Source organism: Phaeoacremonium minimum (genome assembly GCF_000392275.1).
Source record: "Phaeoacremonium minimum UCRPA7 unplaced genomic scaffold PA7_03_scaffold_496, whole genome shotgun sequence".
NCBI lineage: Eukaryota > Fungi > Ascomycota > Sordariomycetes > Togniniales > Togniniaceae > Phaeoacremonium > Phaeoacremonium minimum.
Genome location: NW_006921398.1, coordinates 860387 through 875702, shown reverse-complemented (window position 1 = coordinate 875702; position 15316 = coordinate 860387). Strand labels below are relative to the sequence as shown.

The 15316-nt window shown below is 51.9% G+C and overlaps 4 protein-coding genes across 4 annotated transcripts; 2 read left to right on the top strand and 2 right to left on the bottom strand.

The window, feature by feature from the left end:
• Nucleotides 1-522: 522 nt before the first annotated feature.
• UCRPA7_6948 (putative small nuclear ribonucleo protein) lies at nucleotides 523-1054 on the top strand (the record flags this gene model as incomplete). Its single annotated transcript, XM_007919483.1, has 6 exons — nucleotides 523-547; nucleotides 599-655; nucleotides 712-750; nucleotides 815-842; nucleotides 900-963; nucleotides 1016-1054. The coding sequence occupies 6 exons, from the start codon at nucleotides 523-525 to the stop codon at nucleotides 1052-1054; spliced, it is 252 nt and encodes an 83-aa protein (XP_007917674.1).
• A 429-nt stretch (nucleotides 1055-1483) lies between these two features.
• UCRPA7_6947 (putative vacuolar amino acid transporter 3 protein) lies at nucleotides 1484-5221 on the bottom strand (the record flags this gene model as incomplete). The annotated part of the gene is made up of 6 exons (XM_007919482.1): nucleotides 1484-1683; nucleotides 1756-1866; nucleotides 1929-1987; nucleotides 2608-2685; nucleotides 3210-3382; nucleotides 3437-5221. The coding sequence occupies 6 exons, from the start codon at nucleotides 5219-5221 to the stop codon at nucleotides 1484-1486; spliced, it is 2406 nt and encodes an 801-aa protein (XP_007917673.1).
• A 5705-nt stretch (nucleotides 5222-10926) lies between these two features.
• On the top strand, nucleotides 10927-11493 carry UCRPA7_6946 (putative solute carrier family 12 member 3 protein; the record flags this gene model as incomplete). Its single annotated transcript, XM_007919481.1, has 1 exon — nucleotides 10927-11493. One exon carries the CDS (start codon nucleotides 10927-10929, stop codon nucleotides 11491-11493), a length of 567 nt encoding a protein of 188 aa, XP_007917672.1.
• Nucleotides 11494-13534: 2041 nt separating this feature from the next.
• UCRPA7_6945 (hypothetical protein) lies at nucleotides 13535-14635 on the bottom strand (the record flags this gene model as incomplete). Its single annotated transcript, XM_007919480.1, has 1 exon — nucleotides 13535-14635. One exon carries the CDS (start codon nucleotides 14633-14635, stop codon nucleotides 13535-13537), a length of 1101 nt encoding a protein of 366 aa, XP_007917671.1.
• Between the last annotated feature and the right edge of the window lie 681 nt (nucleotides 14636-15316).

Sequence of the window (15316 nt, the reverse complement as noted above, 5' to 3'; positions counted from 1 at the left end):
GGGGGGGGGGGGGGGGCAGATCGTACAAATACCGCCGCCGACGAGAGAGGCGTGAACACCCTGATATATAACGCGGGGATGCCCAGCGGTGAATCACGCTCATTGGCATCCGGGAAAGACATTGCTTATTCCAGGCAAATGCGCCATGCTGCCCCAAGGACATATTCCATCAGTAGGCAACGCAGGCGGCTAACAACAGGCAGACGCGCCGGGGTGGTCGTGATGGTGGTCGCATAGAGGTTGGGGTTCCCTGAGCGAGTGAGTGTACAGCGCCGCGGTAGGTAGGCGACAGTGTACCTGTAGTGGTTGGTCAATGATGCGCTAACGCGAAGTCACCTGAGATCGCTCGCCCATTCGGCAGCGCAAGCCACACCTGCTCTTCTGGAGATCAAGCCACACCCAGCAAATCAGAACTAGTCCGAGGCCCTCTCTTGGCGATTCAAAGCACTGAACCTCAACCAGCGACATCTTTCAGGGCATACTTCTACGCCGCACAACCTGGTCCGCGGATAATCTTCAATCATGGCGTCTCAACTGCTGCCGTTGGGTAAGTTCAATGGGTCAGTCATGCAGCTCTGAGGACTAACGCAAGGCACAGAGCTCATCGACAAGTGCGTCGGCTCCAGGATATGGGTCATCATGAAGGGCGACAAGGGTACAGAATCTCACGCCTTGGGCCACTCAGGAGTTGCAATGACTGATAATGAGCAGAATTCAGCGGTACTCTTCTTGGCTTCGATGACTACGTCAGTAAGTAATGCTTCATTCACCTTGATAAAGCGGAAATGTCTCATGAGGCTAACATTGCTCGCAGACATGGTCCTCGAAGACGTCACAGAATTGTATGCTCACCTCGTTTCTCCGTATCTGGAGTGCAATCAAATCTAATCATGTTACAGTGATTACTCAGGGAACCACACCAAGCTCGCCAAGATTCTTCTGAACGGCAACAACATCTGCATGGTATGACACCCCTCAGAAGCCTATGGAGTAGTATGCTGACCGGCTCTACTAGCTGATCCCCGGAGGTGAAGGACCAGTGGCTCAATCATGATGACTCGCATTGTAGTTGGAAGTGGATTTAGATCGGCTTATGAATCTCTATGCGGGATGATACATTGGCTAGTCGGAGATGGTTGCACATAAAGCACCCTCCCAGCTTAAAGGAATGATACCCTTGGAAAGGCCCTACCATACGGAACTTGAATGGCTTAGTATCACAGATAACAGCCCAAAACTGCTTGGTACGGAAGGGAAAATGGAGTGAGATCAGTTTATAGACCTAGTCTAGCAAAACTCAATGGCCATGAGTGCATATCGTCTAGTCCACACCTCAAACGATGACCGAACGCCATCTCATCCTCCCTCAATGTAAAAAGCAAGCCAATCCATGGTTTTTGGTGACCCCAGCAAACCGTAACGCCGAAACCATTCCTGCACACATCCCCTGGGGGTATATCGGATCCAGCATCGTAAATACAGCTCACTGGCCGTTGGGGTGACCATTGTTCTGCTCGCCGGCGGCGACCATGCGACGCAGCTCGTACTCGCGAGTGAACTCGCGGCCGAGCTGGCCGTACGCGGCAACCAGCTGCTTGCAGACCTCGATCAGCGCCTCCTTGGGGGCGATGGCGCCGTCGGTCTGGACGCGGATGAACAGCTCAGGCACATTAGGGTGAGCGACTTTTAGATTTGTAAATTAGTATAGTATTCAAGTAAACCCCGCTAGGCAACAGCAAAGCGATGGTCACGTACTCTTGTATCCGGCCATCAGGACATGAGGGTGCTGCTTCAGGTGCTCGGAGAGGAGGTTGCCGAGGGTGTGGTCCTCCTTCTTCAAGGTGAAGTCGGAGCAGTTGGACATGCCTACCCGTGCGTTAGCGAGGATGTTTTGACCGGAGTTTTAAAGAGGTCCTATGTGTACTCACCGGAGAACGGCTCCTCGGTGATCTTCTTCTCGCCATCGGAGAGCAAGAAGAGCTCGAAGCTAAATGAAAGTCAGTTTCGTATCACAGACGGCTTGTTTCGAGATGAAGCTCAACTGGTCGCGCTCGTTGTAATGTCTCTGGTTAGACATCTTGGAAATTGTCCAAGGGGTGTTTTGGTGATGATATGTAGAACTTGGAGAGGAAACGGGAAGGAGTGAAAGGTGGGAGTAGTAAAGCGGACGTGGATGAGGATGGGAAAAAAGAGAAGGGGATGGAGATGGAGAAGGTACAGGTGGGAGATGAGGATATTGGGAGAGCCTGAGAGTGACTGGTGTCCCAACGGTGAGTCGAGTCTTGACAGCTTTAGGTAGGCACGATCCGTGACTCGGTGACCTCTTCCTCCTCTGCTTTCAAGCCATCCAGATGACTGTCAAGGTGCTGTCCACTCTCTTGAAAACTTGGGCATATCTCATGCTCCCAGACCAACTCGATCTCAAGCCAGCGTTTGGCCACTAAGCCACCTAGGTTGACTTTTCGAACGACTGAATCTGCCCATTTCCGTTTGCTAAAGACCAAATGGTGAAGTGAATGGTGCTCTCGATATGTGTGAAGCCATGTGGTGATGGCGATAGCTTCAAAGTTCAAGGGTTGCGGCAAACAATGGGAAACTCGTACTCACCGGTCGGGAGCGTTCATTTTGTCCAAGAAGAGACAAGGAACACCCTCAAAAACAGGATACAAAATCTGCAGCACGGGCCTGACGGTAAACGACAGCTAATATCCAGGATCGACGATGAGGCTGCGGAAAATCTGCGTTCCTTGTCGAGATGTGAGAATCAACGAAGGTTGAAGTCTACGAAATATTTAGGCACAACGGATCCAGTGATAGGAACCCACGGTGGCGGGGGTCAAAGAGGCTCATTCACTGCTGCCGTACCTGGCTTTAGCGGGGTCTGGTCCGATCATTCTGCCCCCACATTGACCTCTAGCGCTCTTCCGCATTGGACTTCACTTAAGCTACTATCAGCGACACAACAAAGACTGCCTGAAGACAACAATAGGTAAAATGCTGTACACAATTTATGCCTAAGGTACTTGAGGCGTTGAGCCTCTGTCGCAACTGTCTACATCTATCTATCCTGTCCGTCCACGCTCAGTCACTCCTCTTATGCAAAATATCTCTATCCAATCTCTCGAAGTGTGAATGATGCTTCCATATCCCATATATAAAACATAGAAAATGCCTTATGATTAGACTGCAGTCTCGTCCTCATATCTTACAGCTTCTTCGAGTCACAATATCCAGGTAGCGGAGGCTCTGTGGAGCCACTGGCCCAGCTCATCACTGTTAGACTTGTTGTGTACGCCATTGCGATGAATCCGAATATGCAGAGGCAGATGTCGGAGATCTTCCAGAATCTCGTCTTTGCCACGGCCTTGTAGTGGAGCATAGGCTATCATGTTCATTAGCATCGACGATGGATATTGGATTAAGGAGCAGAACTTACTGGGTAGATGTAGACAAGCGGGATACAGGCAAAGTTGCCAACCAAAGCCACGAACTTGTCAAGATCATCGGCGCCACCCCATGCAATGATTGCGCACACGGCAACCGTAGCGAAACGGAACACATTCTTCTGCCACTTGATATAGGGGTTGTACTTCCCACTGCGAGTGAATAAGCCATTCTCCATGATACGTATCGCTGGGAAGATCTGCAGCGGCGTGGAGAGCATGATGGCGATAGAGTAGAGGAACTGGACAGTGTTAACCATCTTACTGTCCTGAGGCAAGTTAAGGAGGACAACCGTCTCCGTCTTTGACCCGTAGGCGGCATATGATACAGCACCCATGACCGTGAATAGAGTAGTAATGATGATCATGACAATGAACAACACCTTCGGGAACTTCCTCGGGTCAGCCATCGATTCCTGAATAGGAATGATGAGCCCAATACCCTCAAACGTGAAGATGGCTGTTCCGATGAACAATGTCCAGTCTCTCTTGTTGAAAAGTGTAATATCACCCAATCCATACGTATCCAGTGTCAGAATGTCGTAATAGAAGAGATATGCCAATCCGACAACGATGAAGACATCGGCAATGAATGCTGTGAAACTGAGCTTGTTGATGTCCCTGAATAAGGAGAAGGGCAGAAAGATGATCATTTGCATGAGAATAAGCCATCTTATCTCAATGACCGTCTTGCAATCGGAAACGGCGAGGATGAATGCCTGAAGATTTTCAGAAGTGAAAACGATATATGCCGCCACGAATCCTATTTGACTGATCACGATAGAGAACAGAATTGTTTTCCTCAGCCAATTGCCGTACAATATGCCGCCAATGTCTCCGAATGATCCGTCAATTTTGAGACGCGAGGTCACGAGCAGCACGAAGCAGTAATAGCTCAGTGCCGCTACGAAGAGGAGGACGAGGTTGCTGAATACCATGCCACCGTTAAGGTACGCCCGCGGCAGGAACAGAACACCGGTACCGACGAACGATTTGAGTAGCACGAGAGCAGCACTGGTCGGGCTGGCTTTCCCGCTGCCGCCACGGACCTTGCGTCTCCGTCTCCGCGACGGCGTGAGAAGAGTACTGTCCTCCATTGGTTCTCTCTCGTCTTCTGAGCCTTCCACACTCTCGTACTCGTACTCGTCGCTTGATCCAAAGTATTCGCCAGGCTTGAGGTCTTCGTCATCCTCTTCCAATTCTTCTCCAGCGAAATGTCCATAGATGCTAAGAAATTCGAGGAAGCTAGAGGTGAACACCGTTCCGACCTGTTGTGTACCTCTCCTACCGCTTTCGCCATAGTCGTCATAATCGGGATCAGCCGATGGGCTCCTCGCTGCCCGTCGGAGGAAGTTGCGCCGAAATCCACCAGGGACCTTGATTGTGTTGATGTCCAGGACTTCTGTCTCGGGTTCGGGGCGAGGGTCACTGAAGCTCTGGCTTCTCTTGACCTTATTTGTGGCCTCCTCAGCCCATTTGTAAATTGGCCTGGTGATATCTCCTCCCTGTAGACGTAGACTGGAGAATTCCTCGTCATCTAGCCCGCCACTGGCGACATCCGGCTGCTTGCCTTTCCCTGAATCGCTTGCCCTCCTCCGACCTGAATCGTCAGACATAGCATCAGAGGGTTGCACCAAATGTCTCTTGACTATTTCGGGATCTTCGAAAGCGCCATTGGCGCCAGGTTGTAGGAATCGCTGCGACCTTGTGTCGAAGGAGCCGTAGTTAGTCGGAGTCGAAGACTGAGCGAGTGGAACGCTGGTCGCGCTCGGCGACATTGCTCGCACTGGGGGCGTGCCAAATCGAGGAGGCGATGATCCGATTGAATTGGATAGTGCTGCAGCTAGGGCCGAGATGCCTGGCCCTGGGACGTTCGAGCCAGTGGCCCCAGGGAGAGGAGTCACGGTGCCGGAAACTTCATCTTCACCGGTCCTAGGAGTTCCAGCTCTTGCAACAGGCGGCGTTCCGTACGTCGGAACCGGAGAGGCCAAGCGGGCGGTGGCATCGGCTCGAGGCACTGAAGCGCTGATGGAACGGCTTCGAAAGGAGCCTAACGAGGAAGACACTGGGATCTCGAGTGGCCGTTGAGCCGGCGAGTCTCGTTCAGAATTCGACATTGCTGTAGCTATTCGACTTACAAGCTTCCGACGAGCAGCTCAAGGTCACCCAGCTCGTGGCGTCGTGGCTCACAGGTCGATCGAAGCTGTGTTTAGGACTGGGAAGCTGCGTGACGACGGAGATAGGTTCGAACTTTGATGGCAATTGGGTATTCGATGTAAGGAGGCTACTGCATGTCGATGCTGACACACAATGCGGCTTATCGAAGCTCTGGCGGTCGTTCGATCCTTCACGAAGTGGTGAGGAGGCGGGAGAGTCCGAGGTCGAGCGTCGCCGCAGAGAGCAATAGGGAATGACCTTTGCAGGGTGCTGAAGAGCGAAACAGCTTCGTAGAGGCAATTAAAGGAAATGAAAGGAGAGAGACAGCTACCTGGAGGAGGTACCGGTAGTTGCTTGAGAATATGACTCGAATTAGTGCGCTCGGTGACGGTGACTCGTGATAACAACACACACAAGGGAAATAGATGCCGCAGAAGGCAGGTGACACCCTCGCCCACAAACAGCCAGCTGCTAACGTTAGTCTAGCATCCCCGTCGCGCACACACACAAAAACGTGCCGCACCGAGAGGGCAGGGGACTCTCTTCAGCCACCGCCCCACAGGCTGCATCTTCCCACCTGGGCACTTCACAGCGCCTATCGTGTGCTGGAAGGCCGAAAGCTTAGACCCTGTAATTCCCACGCTAGGCAGCCCGTGACCGGTCCATCCAGCTAGCCAGCCAGCCAGCCTAATCAGACGCATCGTAGAAGGTAAGCTTAGTCACCCCGCTTCCGCCTGCTGTACATGTAACTGGATCTCGATAGCTTATGATACGTTGGTTAGACACTTTCAAGATCGAATGTGGCTATCTCGAATTGCAAAACCCCCCCGTTTCGTATCTTTCACTAGGTACCTACCTAGGAAGTTGTGGCCTACTATCCATTAATTACTCAATGTCCTTCTATTTAGCTCTTCTCTTCAGTAAAAGTGAAGAATACTGTATGTTTAGACAAATATTGTTCCCACAACAGAGTGTTCGCAAGATTAGCAGAGCATACCTCGAATAGACTGATGATGTCGCCTCAATGACCGACCTTCCAGTGCAGAATGCGATGGTTCCGTTTCCCATTGATTAACGTAACTCGGCTCATTTACGTAGTATGTCGTCCACGTCTTCTTCGCTCTCTTCAAAGTATCTCTCTGCTCGGCTGTGTATTGGCGAGATGTGAGGAATGCAAAACGTCCTAGTGGCATCCAGACGCTATACGCAATCCGATGTCTTAAAACGCACCTGCTGGATTGCCGGTCCGCCGACCTTGCCTCGTCTCAGGCCAGTGTGGCCGGACCATGCACATGGGCACGCACTCTCGGCACTCACCCCGCATTGCAGCAAATGACGTCGGTGCACTGAAACGGCGACCGGACCGTTGCTCGGTGGACAGCCTCATTTTTGCAGTCAACTTCGCACTACGGGTTTTCATGATGTACCAATTGGCCAATTTGCGATAGGGATAATACTGTCATTAGAGTAATCAAGTTTCTGTAGATTAGAGAAGCTTTTAGTGAGTAGATCATTTCACTTTGAGGGCTCTAAGCCTGGAAGTGGGTGGTTTTGAGGGGGTTCAAGATTCTAAAGCAGGAGCCGCAGCTGCCGCCATAGGCTTCCTTCCCAGCTTAGGGGATTTGCGTGCTTGTCGCTTATCGATTGTCGATCACGGATCTTCTTTCTGTCCAGCAAACCACTTCGACTACCAAGACCAGCTTTTCCGTGCTGCCCCCAAGTCTAGAACGGCCGACAAGCTGTCCTGTTCATTTTCTAATCTGTCATTATTCCATAAAGTAAACAATCACCGAAAAAGCTCGCAGGATCCACCCAAGGATGCAAGAAGGGGACGGGGTCTCTCGTTGCGGTGGATGAGTATAAGCACATAGCGACCCAAACAGAGGACTCGCATAGCAGACGAGTGTCCAACCGAATTTAGGTGACACGGGCAAGCAGTCCAGGCAAGATGGAGTCACATCTGAAAAAGAACAAGTTGGGGATCGTATCTGGTGTCTATATCCCAGTATGCCTGAATATCCTCAGCATTTTGATGTTCCTCAGATTCGGCCTCATTCTAGCCCAAGTCGGACTACTGGGTATGCTAGGTAGGTGAAAATCCACCTCATTTGTATTCATGAAACAGGATTCCTCACATTTGACTATTATCAGGACTGCTCGTCATCGCCTATCTCGTTGACTTTGTGACCACGCTCTCTCTATCAGCTGTCGCCTCCAATGGCGAGGTAAAAGGGGGTGGTGCCTATTACCTGATCTCTCGATCTCTAGGTCCGGAATTCGGAGGCTCTATCGGTCTCCTCTTCTACCTGGCACAGGTCTTGAACACTGCACTCAACGTTGTTGGTCTCATCGACTGCTTGAAACTGAACTTTGGAGCTATGATGCCGATCGGGTACTGGTGGAATTACCTTTTTGAGACATCTGCTCTTGTCGTCTGCACCATCTTATGCCTAGCAGGGAGCAGCATCTTTGCAAAGGCGAGCAATGCCCTTCTCGTAATCCTCACTGCAGCTATCTTGAGCATCCCGTTCTCCGCATTGTTCCGGCAGCCTTTCGAAGATCCACACCTGGGAATCGAGTTCACCGGTGTCAGCATGGCAACACTGAGGTCCAACCTGCTGCCACACCGTTCAGGGCGAGAGTTCGAGGGCGTAGAGACTTTTCGAAAGCTATTTGGGATTCTGTTTCCCGCAACCTCAGGTATTTTTGCTGGTGCTTCGATGTCTGGAGATCTCAAAGATCCTAGCAAATCCATCCCCAGAGGCACTCTATGGGCCATGCTGTCGACCTTCGTTGCGTACCTCCTAGTGATTCTTTCTATGGCATCCACAACGACGCATGCATCTTTGCTGCATAACAGGAACATCATCCAAGACACGAACTTATGGGCGCCGACAATTCTAGCTGGCGAATGCGCAACCACATTCTTCTCTGCGCTAATGGGGGTCATTGGGGCTGCTAAGTTGATGCAGGCATTGGCAAGGGATAAGCTGTTCCCAGGCTTGTCTGTTTTTGCCCAGGGTACCAAGAAAGCTGATGAGCCAATCCTTGCCATCTTCTTGACTTATATCCTTGCCCAGTTGGCTCTGTTTGCCAACCTGAATCAGATCGCCACCTTGATCTCTATGGGCTATCAGGCAAGTTTACTGTCAATATCTGCTGAAAGCACGTCGAGCACTAATTCCGGACAGATGACGTTCTTCGTTATGAATCTAGCCTGTTTCTTACTGAAAATCGGATCTGCCCCCAATTTTAGACCGGGTTTCAAGTTCTTCAGCTGGCAGTCTGCTTTCGTTGGCGCCATCATGTCTGCTGCAGCCATGTTTTTCATTGATGAGAGTTATGCAGCAACCGCCATTTGCATGCTCATATTCCTATTTCTTCTCATTCATTACCTCAGTCCTCCAAAACACTGGGGAGATGTTTCTCAGAACCTTATCTACCACCAAGTCCGCAAATACCTTTTGCGACTCAAGCCCGAGCACATTAAATTCTGGCGTCCCCAGATCATTCTCCTGGTTAATGATCCCAGGCGTCAAACACGTCTCATTCAATTCTGCAACTCCATGAAGAAAGGTTCATTGTATATCCTGGGACATGTCATTGTCACCAACGACTTTGCATCCGGGGTTCAGGAGGCAAAATTGCAGCAGGCGGCGTGGATGAAGTACATTTCCGAATTTTCTCGGATCAAGGCATTTGTTCAATTGACCATGTCTCCTTCTATCAAATGGGGTATTCGCAACTTGATTTTGTCGGCAGGACTAGGTGGAATGCGGCCCAACATTGTTGTATTGGGATTTTATAACATGGACGAACTCAGACAAATCCGCCCAGACATTGCAGCCCCTGGGGTGCCGACATCGCCCGTCAAGCTTACCCGCAGGAAATCGAACCACGAAAGCAAAGCGTCGAAACGTCCAGCGCGGAGACGAGGAGATACATCTGCACGCTTGATGGAGGGACATCTCCCAACGGATGTTATCCGAACGGAGGGCATGACGGATGTGACAAGCTATCTCACTATCCTAGAAGACCTTACACTCAGGTTTCGCCTCAACGTCGCCGTCGGAAAGGGATTTGATAAGCTAGAGACCCCTAGAAAGGACGGCGGTAATTCGAGGAAATACATCGACTTGTGGCCTATTCAGATGTCCGCAGAGTTGCAGGCAGAGGGGAAGAGTGTCTTAACAACAAATTTCGATACGTGTAAGCCTATTCAAATGTTGTCAGAATATCACGTCCTAAATTATTGACAGATACCCTAATCTTGCAACTTGGTTATATTTTGCATACCGTTCCAGCATGGAAGCGGGTTTATAATCTTCGCATATTGGTCTTTGTTGAGTACGAAAGTGAAGTTGACGCTGAGCGGGCTCGAGTCAAGGCTTTACTCGATAAACTAAGGATTGAGGCTGAAGTCGCTGTCTTTTGGTTAGCGAGCGGGCAATTGGCCACGTACGAGACTATCATCCAGGGGCGCACCATCGACTTGGCTGTTGAAGAAGCAGTCAATGAATGCCTTCAAGATGCGGACTGGTGGGACCAACTGCAGGAATTTCGTGGCCGGCCCAGATCCATGACGGGATCGCAGGAGCTGGCATCGCTAGCCAGTATTGTCGAATCAACTGCAGGACGGCCAGGTATTTTCAACCCACATAATGGACCTGAGGACTATGGAGAGAGACGGCGCCCTAGCATGGTTCGCCTCCCAGAGTTGCCAAAAAAGCCAACCGTATCAACGCTCGCCCGCTTCGGCGTCAACATGGGCATCCACACACAGAACTTACCACCAAATGTGTTTGATGATAGTTCAGCCACAGATCTCAACCTGGAAAGCGAAGACGAGAGCGGTGACTCTAGAAGCGATTTAGATGCAGATTTCAACGATGTAGCGAGTGCTGCCAGCGAAGGCGATCTTGAGGATTTTGAACCTGTTCGACGTCCGCTGTTATCAGATCGGCGGCGAAGTCAAGGAGATACAGTGATTAAGCGACCGACTGCTCGGAGAAACATCTCAGTGGAACAATTATCAAAGTCCACAGAAGCTGTGAATCAGTCTTACGGGACCATGTCATCCCAGACCCTGCCAGCTGGTAGCTACTCCAATGATGATAACATAGGTCCAAGTTCCGGCCATACTAAATCAGGGACGTCTTTGGACAAATCATTATCCCGGCCTACAACCCCCAGCAAGGCGCAGAAACGCAACGCAAATTCAGAATCACAATCAGCAACACAGTCGTCGTTAAACCTGCAACGACCCGGCTTCTCGCGGCAGTCAAGTTATGCAAAGAAATTTTCCAGCAGTCTCTTGCCAGAGACAATGGTCACTACCAGTCCCGAAGGATCTGGCCCGACCATCATGTTTGCCGAGACAGAAGCACCGCGTGAGCGGCCGGCTATGTCCAGGACCAACTCAGCCGCTCGGTTCTCCAGCAGGCCAATCCCCGAAACCAAGATTAGATCCGAGGGTGAAGCTGGACCGACCGTGTCATTCGCAGAGCCGGAGTATAGCGAGCGGGCCACGTCTCCTTCAAGACGGGATGAGCCGACAGATGCTCAAATCAACATCCCGGAATTACTGATGAACTACAATTTCAAGACTGCAGAAGACAATGCAAGTGGCTCCAGCTATTCCAGTCAAGGGCTGCCCCTTTCTTTCAATGATCTACCTAGCAGGGCGCAGTACCTGATACTGAACGAGCTCATGCGCCAGAACAGCAGTGATGCGGCAGTGGTCTTGACGACACTGCCTATACCCGAGGAGGGCACATGCGAGAGCGAGGAAGCCAGCGTGAGGTATCTGTCCGATGTGGAGGTCCTCACTCATGACCTCCCTCCAGTACTGTTGGTCTTGTCCAATAACATGACCGTCACGGTAAGCCTGTGAGAAAGTTGAAACATGCATCGGCTATTGTCAATTGAAACAATGGCTCAGAGGAACGAACAGGCGTCAAATGTGCATTGTTATTATTTGCAGGATGGAGAACAAAGAAAGCAGGCCTGGCCTCGGGACGATAGACATACAACAGCCATTCGATTTCTTTGTCCTTTTAGACACTTACGAGGGATGAACAAACCGATACAGGTAGACAGTATCATCCAATGTTACGCAATAGCAATGATTCACCTTTTACTTGTCTCGAGTCACGGCGTCTTTGTTTGATTTCGCTCGACCTCCAAAACATGGACCAGAACTTGCGAAACGTGCCTTTTTCTTGATGGACTTCCCTTCATCTACTAATACCTTCGCAATAAATCCATCACACATCAACATACCGACTATGTCGACAAATAGACAGCCATTCAACGATAGCAAGAATCGTCGTGCCAGACCAACACTGACACAAAAGCTCTCCGACCTGACGACTCTGGTGCTTCCGAACAGGGACAGAAACAGCAAATCCTCACCACGAGGCCAGCGCCCCGAAGCCGAGTTCCAGATCGTACATACTCCCGACAGGTTTCGGGCCACGCCTGTAGGCAGCCCCGAGATACCAGAAGACGACGAGTGCGTCAAATTCATCATGGCACTACGAGACAAAGAAGCGCAGCACCGAGGCTTTTCTCCCAGAAGTCCGTACGACGCCAGGAGCGAGACGAATACACAACTTGTCCCGTATAGCCAAACGCCGGAAATGCAACTGAGCAGCAGGTACGAGCAGCCTCGAAGTGCGCCGAAGCCGCCGCAACGGCTGACGAACCGAAGCAACCCTTCCTGGCCCCTGACGGACGAAGCTGTCGTGCAACGACAGAGACCTAGTAGTCCGCGTGCAGTCTATCGCCAACCACCGCCGCCTTCTCGGCATGACAAGCATGTGACGCTGTGGCCTGGTGCACCTAGTAAGAAGACGAGCCTCGGGAGCTTGGCGGCCAATGACGGCGAAGACACCGACAGCGACGATCCTGAGTATCCCCCGGGCACCGAGTCGATTCGACGGAGGGCAGATCGGGAGTTCGAGAAGGAGCATAAGGCGATGGGAGGTGCGGCTGTCTATATAAGCAAGCGGACAAACTGTCGCCTCTGCGGCAACTTGGGCATTCCTGGGCCGGGCGGTTTGTGTCCTCAGTGCGTCCAAGACTTCATGGTACCAAAGGATGTATTTCGACCCGAGGTTGATGCGCGTATCAGCGCCGACCTGGCGTTGCAGATAAGGACACGGGAAGACGAACTCGCGCGGGCGCGTGAGCATTCCGCGGAGCGACTGGACCTGCCGCTCTATAGAACAGCCACCATATCTCCGACTCCGTCTCTGCTTTCGGACAATACAGAAACGTACAGGTCGGCCACCATCTCGCCAACTCCAAGTGCCGGTCACGTCGCGCACCAGATGAGGATTATCGCGCTGGACGCTGCCCCTCGCAAAGTCTCTGTTCCATTGGTCCCACGGACAACCACGGAGGCGCCAACCTCTCGACATACATCTGCTTCGACTCTGCTTGAGAGACGAATGCGCAGACAAAGTCCAGCCGACCTCGACGGGGACATGAGCCGTATTATTCGCGTCGGTCATGTGAGGTCATCGACTCCTCAGGTGATTCCACCGGATTGGGAGGCTCTTGAGAATAATGAAGATCCATACGATCAGCTCATGGACGATATCTACTTCCGCGAGCTGCGAAGTGACGGCTCCACGCAATCTGACAAGAATGCACCAGTTTCACCAATTCTGAACCCCAGTCTGTTTCATCATCCAGACACCATCAGAGACAGCAAGTTTTATGATCCGTTTGACAAGATCTACGGCGAGTATGTCGACTCGCCCTTGACGCGATCTCAGATATGATTGATGTGAGACATGTCAGGGATGTCGAACATGCCCACGTCGCGCGGTATTGCAAGGCAGCGTACATCTATGTACAAAGTTCATTAATATTTCCATCTATACCCATGTCAGGTTCGTTCTATTGCAATCCCGATCTGTAATGCATCATGATATCTTCGTGACAGACAAGCTGCCTTTATCGTCGCCGTCTAGTTCTAATAGACCGCCTTCCTCTAATCTCTTCTTCCATTTCGTGCTCTCGTATCGTGCTAAGATCATTGTCATGCGTAATGTTTTCTGATCACTTGATTCGTGCTCTCCAACATCTCCGGATACAGGTGTAAAAGTCCAGCGACCAAAAGCCCAGTTCAGAATATATCTATTCTGTGGATGTGGCGGGGTCGGGTTGTTCTCGTCCTCGTCCGAATTCCGGACAGTTGATGAGGCAGTCAGAATTGCCTTGATCCTGTATACTTCCTCTTTCGAAGCTGTCTTGAGAAGCTTCTGAAGACTGTCGGCATTGACCCCTAACCCCTTCGGACCATCGAGGACAATGGACAATACCTCGACTTCGGACTGGTGATCATGGCTATGCTCGTGGTCATGTGAATGGTCATGCTTGTGGCTCGCAGGCTCGTCCGTCAGCTCTTGCGCAAGGCCGCCGTCAATACCGAAGACGACATCCATAGACACCCACCCCTTGCGGCTCTTGACCCAGGCTGTCTCAATCTCAAGATCGCCCACGCGGTCCAGACACTCGTCAAAGCGCCGCTCGTCGCAGGCCTCCCACTTGTTGAAGACGATGAGATCGGTGTACCGTGCCTGGATCTTGGCCGTGTAGCTAGTGTCCTCGTAGCCCTTCCAGTTCTCGACATCGATCACGCTGACTACGCCGTCCAGCGTGTAGTCACCGGTCTCGCGAGCAAGGCGGTTCACCTCGAGCGCGAGGGTGGCAGGGAAGGCCGAGCCAGAAGTCTCTATTATAATCCTGTCCGGGCGGACCTGCGCCTGCAGCTCCTTCAACGCCTGGCTGAGCTGGCCGACCAAGTTACAGCAGATGCAGCCATTGAGCATCTCCTGAACGCCGGAGATGGCGCTGGACGAGGCGAGCTGCGAGTCGACGGCCAGGTCGCCGAACTCATTCTTCAGCAGCGCGAGCTTGTAAGCCGGATTGGCTTGGCGCAGCTGTGGTAGGAGGTTCAGAATGAGCGTGGTTTTCCCAGAGCCAAGGAACCCCGTGATGATGGTGATTGGGATCGGCGCCATCGCGAGCTCAGCGGGGCGGGGACGACTATGCGTTGAACACACGCGCTTATCACCTAAGGAAGACGCAAAGTGAAGAACGAGTTGGAATGGAAATGCGCAATGATGCAGACAGATTCCGATAAATGGCGCGACAAGATGGAACGTAAGGTTGGGGCAGAAAAGGGGACGCAAGGAAAAAAGCTGCCTGACCGCCTGCCGAAAGCAGGCGAGGGGCAGGCGCAGCAGTGAGCGATAAGAGCCACCTTTTAAAGTTATCGCGGCGACAGGGATCGTGTGCCGAGTGCCGGCGCCAGCAATTGACACGAAGAAGCACTGCCGGCCCATTCCAGCGCTGCTAATCCGGCACAGCGCTGAAGTCGCCTGTCCGACATGGCATTTCGAATATCCATTTAGTTGACTAGCCAGGGGAGGCTCTTTTGATGCCGAATAAGCGCGCGATCGCCGATGAGAGAGAGTGCTGCTTCAGTTGCGGGCCACTGCGACGGCGCATTCATTGGGCCCTGCGACCGTAAGCCAAGCACCTCTCAGCTCGCCAAGTGCACGGTGACGCGTGTTAGTTATAGGGCCACTGGACCAGGATATGCTGCCCCAGATTGACGTCAGAGGGAAGCAGCGAGCCTGGACCACTTTAAGAGACCTACAACCTCCAAGCCACAACTCTTCCAGAAGGCCAATGCTAGC